This window comes from Spinacia oleracea, chromosome 1, assembly GCF_020520425.1.
Source record: "Spinacia oleracea cultivar Varoflay chromosome 1, BTI_SOV_V1, whole genome shotgun sequence".
Lineage (NCBI taxonomy): Eukaryota > Viridiplantae > Streptophyta > Magnoliopsida > Caryophyllales > Amaranthaceae > Spinacia > Spinacia oleracea.
The window spans coordinates 2525029-2531312 of record NC_079487.1 but is presented as its reverse complement, the minus strand read 5'-3'; the positions used below and the strand labels follow the sequence as shown (position 1 = coordinate 2531312).

General features: G+C 44.0%; 1 protein-coding gene across 1 annotated transcript; it reads right to left on the bottom strand.

Annotated features, from left to right (window-relative positions):
• Window positions 1-893: 893 nt before the first annotated feature.
• On the bottom strand, window positions 894-3996 carry LOC110802405 (uncharacterized). Its single transcript, XM_022007848.2, has 3 exons — window positions 2568-3996; window positions 1497-2470; window positions 894-1376 (listed from the first exon to the last, which is right to left on the bottom strand). The coding sequence occupies exons 1-3, from the start codon at window positions 3994-3996 to the stop codon at window positions 894-896; spliced, it is 2886 nt and encodes a 961-aa protein (XP_021863540.2).
• Window positions 3997-6284: the final 2288 nt, after the last annotated feature.

Below are 6284 nucleotides of genomic sequence, written 5' to 3'. Positions count from 1 at the left end.
TTTTAGGAAGACATAAGCTATGCCAGGCAACTAATGACTTCCTAGATGGGTCAGTGTGACCTGTCCAAAGAAAGATTCTGCAGTAGTTTTGGATCTCCTTGATTACTTTCTTTGGAAGGATGAAGATTTGGCACCAGTAGGCCTGCAAACTTAGCAAGATAGATTGAACAAGTTGCAGTCTACCAGCATAGGAAAGATTCCTAGTTGTCCAAGTTTTAGCCCTACTAATGACTTTATCAATCAAAGGCCTGCATTGATTATAGCTTCTTTGTAGACAAAGGTACACCCAAGTATCTGAAAGGGAACTGGCCTTCAGGGATATGAACCAAGTCAACTATTGCTCTCCTTTCTGAAGCATTAACCCCACCTATATAAATATTACTTTTGTCCAAGTTAGCTTCCAAACCAGAAGCTTTAGAAAACTTAGAAAAAGCATCAAACAACATCAAGACAGAATGGGGGTCAGCTCTTGCAAACATTAGCAAGTCATCTGCAAACATCAGATGTGTGATAGCAAGCTTCTCACATCTTGGGTGGAAATTTAAATCAGGGAGAGATTGCAAGTGCTGGAGGTGTCTGGTAAGATACTCCATTCCCAAAGCAAACAGAAAAGTTGACATTGGGTCACCTTGTCTCAAACCTTTCCTAGCTCTAAAGGGGAGAGTAGGGGAGCCATTAATCAGAATACTGTAGGAAACAGTAGTAATGCAAGCCATTACCCACCCAACAAAACACTCAGGAAAGCCAAGCCCCAACATTACATCTTTCAAGAAGGGCCACTCAATAGAATCGTAAGCTTTTTTTAAATCAACTTTCAGCATGCATCTGGGGGAGACATGAGCCCTAGTGTAACCTTTTATCAGCTCAGTAGCCAACAAGATATTATCTGCAATCTATCTTGCAGGAATAAACCCTGATTGAGCTTCATTCACAACTTCACTAATCACAGCTTGCATTCTAGTGGTTAACACTTTAGAAACCAATTTGTAGACCACATTGCAGCAAGCAATAGGTCTAAAGTCTTTAACCAAAGTAGGGTTAAGAACTTTGGGAACAAGAGTGATGGATGTAGTGTTGAACTGAGGTAACATAGTGTTAGACAAGAACAACTCCTTTACTGCTCTATAAACATCCTCCTTGATTATATGCCAAGACTTCTTAAAGAAAACAGCATTAAGACCATCCAAACCAGGAGCTTTATCATCTCCAATAGCTTTCAGGGCTAGATCAATTTCATCATTAGTAACCTGTCTAATCAGCCACTTCTTAGCAGAAACACTAAGTGTTGGCCCTTTTCTCAAAGTAGGCAAGTGCACAGAAGGGAGAGAAGGAGCAGAAGAGCCAAGCAAAGCTTTATAGAAAGAGATAACTTCCTTCTAAATAGCCTCATCATCAACTAATTTGTTGCCATTTGCATCATATAGGATAGAAATCCTATTTACTCTGTTTCTTTCTTTCAGTGATGAGAAGAAATAGTGGTGATCAGAGTCTCCCACCTGCAACCACTGAATTCTAGATTTTTGCCTTAGAGCAATCTCATCTACTCTGAGCCATTTCCTCAAGTCAGCTATACATTCAATTTCTTGCAGGTGCAACTCAGTGGTAGGAGCAGTAACCAAATCTTGTTGTACAGATGCCAACAAGGTTCTAGCTTTGTCAATCTTCTCAGCAATACCAGCAAATTCCTCGCTATGGAGACTCTTCAACTTACACTTCACCTGTTTCAGTTTACACCAAAGTTGGAACATACATGTACCAGCGCCAGGAGAATCCCAAACTGCTTTCACCAATGGTGCAAACTGTGTATGATCAGCAAGAAAATTCAAGAATCTAAAAGGTTTACCCCCTTCTGGAACATCAGGTAAGCAAGAGATCATTAAAGGCACATGATCAGAGATAGAAAAGTTTAAATACTGCACAGGCACCCCACTGAATTTCATCACCCAGGCAGGATTACCCAAGCACCAATCTATTCTACTTGCTACTTTCCCCTCACCAGCCCCTTTATGCCAAGAAAAATAACCCCCAACACTCTGCAGAACACACAATCCAGCAGAAACAACAAAATTGTTAAAGTCACAAGTTTCAGCAGCTGTAATAGGACATCCATTTATTCTATCACCATCAGCCAATATGGTGTTAAAGTCACCTGACAAGATCCATGGGTATGCCCCCACACTGGCTTGAATCTGTAACAGAGCTGACCATAAACTTTTCCTATCCTCAATAGTATGCAGTCCATACACTGCAGTGAAGTACAAATAAACACACCCAGTCCTATCTCTAACCACACAGTGAATAAACTGCTCATGGCATGTTAAGATAGATAAATCCACCTCAAGGTGTTGCCAACCTAACCAAATCCTGCCCCTAGGATTGTCTTTATAGTTTTCTCCCCAACTCCAGTATCTACCAAACTTACTAGAAATTTGCTTGAACTTTGTTTCTTTAACTCTAGTTTCAATTAAGGCTATAACATGAATACTATTCTTATTTAAAAGCTGCTTAACCTCAACAATCTTACCATGATCATTAAGGCCTCTAACATTCCAAGAACAAAGACTAACCTTCTTCATGATTAGGTGCTTGAGTAACAGTGTGGTCATCTCCAACTTCAGTCATATCCCCATCAGTTATTTCTTTGAACCCCAAATCACTTGAAAGAACTGTGAATGGATTACTAGGACTCATGTTTCTCATTCTAGAAGGCTCTTTGGTCCTTCTGGTTACAATCTGCCAGTCAACATTTCCACTAGCTTGTGGAACAACTTGAGTGTGAGGTGGTGTATGTGCATTGTTACTAACAACCTGTGGTTGTTCAGCCTGTTGCATCTGCTTTGGCACCCATACTTTCTTCACAGCTGGTTTGACAGGTTTAGCCTTTTGTAGTTTATCACAGTCATGACCCACTACATTGCAAGGTTTACAGAATTGTGGCTTCCAATCATATGACACTGGTTGCTTAAAAGCTTTCCCAGTAGTATCCTCTATCCAAACATGACCAGGCAATGGATTAGTGACATCCATTTCAATTAGTACCCTAGCAAAGGAAACCCTTTCTTGCCTTGTTGTGCACCCATCTGCAAATAAAGGAACTCCAAGCAAGCTGCTGATCCTGCTGAGATAATCACTACCCCAACAGTTGAGAGGAAGGTTAGGAAATTTCACCCACAGTGGAATAACCTTAAGAACTTCTTCATAGAAATTGAAATTTGCTACCCAAGGCTTAATAATGACAGGTTTACCATAGAAGGTATAGGGTCCACCAGCAACTATAGTGTTTTTGTCCTCTACATTAGCAAACTTAAGGATGAAGTAACCCTCATCATGGTAGAAGACCTGTGGTTGTGTCATATTGCTCCACACAGCAGCCATAAACCTCTTAACAAAGGCAATAGTGGGGGAATCACCCACCACATACATGACTATCGCAGCCTGCCACTTATCAGCCATAGAATCCAACTCCTTCTGCTGGAGTTGAGCTACTTTCCTACCATCTTTAACAAGAGGATTAATAAATCCAAGCTCAGCCCCCTTCGAAGCCATTTTCGAACCAACAAATAAGTGTTTCCAAGGATCAGCAGGAAGAGTAACAACAGGGTCTATAATCACATGAGCACTAGCATTGCAGTTAGTATAGTTTCCATTACTTGGTTCAATCACAACAGGGACAACAGCAGGGGATTCTGAAAAAACAGAGTCCGTACAATTTTTTTCATTCAATCGACCATTCCAGGTTAAGCCCAGCTCACGATTTAGTGCAATTATAACTCTATGGAGTTTCTTAGGAATCATACCAGCCGAAGGATGCACTAGATCTGAGTGAATGAGTTCATCATCGTCTTCAATCAGCGCAGAACTGGAATCATCTGGGTTTCCATTTCGAGCATCAGTATTGCCTTGAATGTTATCACAAGTAGCAGGAATCGTCCGAGAATCATCTTCCGAAGCCACCGGAGAAGTTACCGGAGCAGTAGCCTTCTTCTTCCTCCCCATCAATGGAGGGGTGCGCACGTTAGTAAACACCCTTAACGTGCACCACGCTCAGCAAGAAAGAGAGAGAGATCCACATAAAAGCAAGGAATTATTAGGGTGTTACAGAAGGATTATCAACATCAACTGGATTAGTCACTGGTTCTACTAGCGGCTGAGCTTTCCTAACCCATACATTATTCTGGCGACGATCTCCGCGAGAGCTTGCATTTCTTTTAGCAACGGCAGGCCCCTTCATGTTAGGCATCTTCTTAGGCCTAGAACTGGAACGGGGAGGAACTTCCTTTCGCTTTCGATCAGGACGAGCTTTCACAGTCTTATTACCATGGGTGCGAGGATTGGCAGAATCACGGCCCTCATACCTAACCCGAGTACGTGGTATCAAAAGCTCAGCCGGCTCTCCATTTCGAGCCTCGGTCCTCACAACTTTATCATCGAAACTCATCCACAACTTGTAGTTTTCAAAAAGACCCACAAAGCCATTTGTAGCCACGGCCCAACGCGGGAGACCGTCATAATACTTAGCCCATGCTTGAACCCGTGCTTGTGAAAAGGCCGCTACTTTAGGTGGTACTGTATCAGAAAAGGGGATAGTCTGCCTTAAGCCGTATTGACGCATGACTCGGTAAGGAAAGATATAAATGGGCCGAGATAGCCCCAACAAAGAAACATAAACCGACACATCAGAACCCCCCGTCATAGTAGTCAAACCCCACCACGGTACCACCCACTTAATAGAACAGATACCATGAGTTAAAAAGGAAGCCCACTCGGCCTCGTCCTGGCCTCGGTGCAAATACTTTCGGTTACCCAAGGCTATAGGGCGATAATGTTTAGGATCGGCAGGAGTTTCTAAAAGCCTGAGTCGTTCCATGAGCCAAATCTGCAAAAAACGGGTACGATCAGATCAAAAAATATAATAAATAAGCAAACAAAACCTGGGGCGCAGTTTCAACGCCCAGGACCAGGCGCCGAAAATTCTAACGCCCAGCCATGGGCGCTGAAACTCAGCTCCAGGCAGGACGAGTAAAAATATGTAAAAAAAAAATATATGTGCGCAAAGGAAAGGTCGATTACCTGCAGTAATAGGGGGCTCCCCTTAAAATATTCAGATTTGGCATTCTTCTTCAACTCATCCGCACTCAGCAAAGTCTCGGCAACAACCAACGGCATAATAGAATAGCAACTTTCCATCTGGCTCAGGGAATAACTATCCCTGACCGAAGAATAGGCACCCCTAAAGGAAAGCCATGGGGTCCAGACCACCTGTTTTGTGAATACAGACGCAATCAGATCTCGCACATAGAAACAAAAAAAATGGCGAAATACGAGATAAAGGATAAGGTGATGCACATGCTCGGGGTTCCCGTCCCGGATAAGATCCCACACGGTATCGGGCGGCGGACGCGCCGTCAGCTTTTTCTTCCAACCCCAACGACGACCGGCAGGGTACTCCAAAAGTCTCTGCCCCTTTCGGGGAGCCAGCCAAGGCAAATGCCTGAAGGCCCACAGCTATAAAAGAAAAAATAATAATACATCAGAAAAAGGCCCAATAAAGGCAAGAAAGCAAAAGGAGAGTTAGGCACACACCTCAATCAAACGCGGCACTCCCGCCAATGCAATAACAAAGTGATGTCTACGCGGGTCCGAGTCTCGCACCGCCAAACTCATCTGGCTTACGAGCGTCGCATAGCCCAAATCGCCCCAGCAGTAGTCGCCCAGCAAAGACACGTGCTCCACCAAACCTATCCACCTCGGGTCAAAGGTGTCAGTAGGACCCGACAGAAAAGTGGAAGTGATGAAATGGAGGTAGAACAGCCGCGCCTGTCTCAAAGACGACTCCTCCACCCCATGCTCCAAGGCCCACATCAGGTCAGCATAGGGTATCCCACGGGCCTGGTACGAAGGCAATCTCTCACCCAGCCACGAGCCTATGAGCCTAGTACCCTCAGCAACGGTCGGCAGCGGGCCATCTGACCTCAGACGAACGGGGGTCCCTGTAAAGGTCAAGCCCGTCAAAGCCGTATAGTCCTCGGGAGTAAACGTCATCTCACCCCAAGGAAAGTGGAAAGTGTTGGTGGTATCCCACCAACTGTTAGGTTATGATAAATATGAATAAACATAAATCATGCGAAAAAACCATAAAGCCAGGAAACATATTATTAACACATAATCATTTAGCATAATTCAGATGCATACACTTTGTAGCGTGCCCTCCCTAGCTGCGCCCGAACCGAACAAGAACAAGTCTTTAGGACTCCAAGTGTCGTCCCTCCGTAGATAGTCCACAG

Coding starts and splice junctions, on each gene's coding strand:
- LOC110802405 (XM_022007848.2), bottom strand. CDS start 3,996: ATGGGGAGGAAGAAGAAGGCTACTGCTCCGGTAACTTCTCCGGTGGCT. Junction 2,471..2,567: donor AGCACCTAATCATGAAGAAG/GTTAGTCTTTGT, acceptor TTCATGTTATAG/CCTTAATTGAAACTAGAGTT. Junction 1,377..1,496: donor CTAGAATTCAGTGGTTGCAG/GTGGGAGACTCT, acceptor GAGGCTATTTAG/AAGGAAGTTATCTCTTTCTA.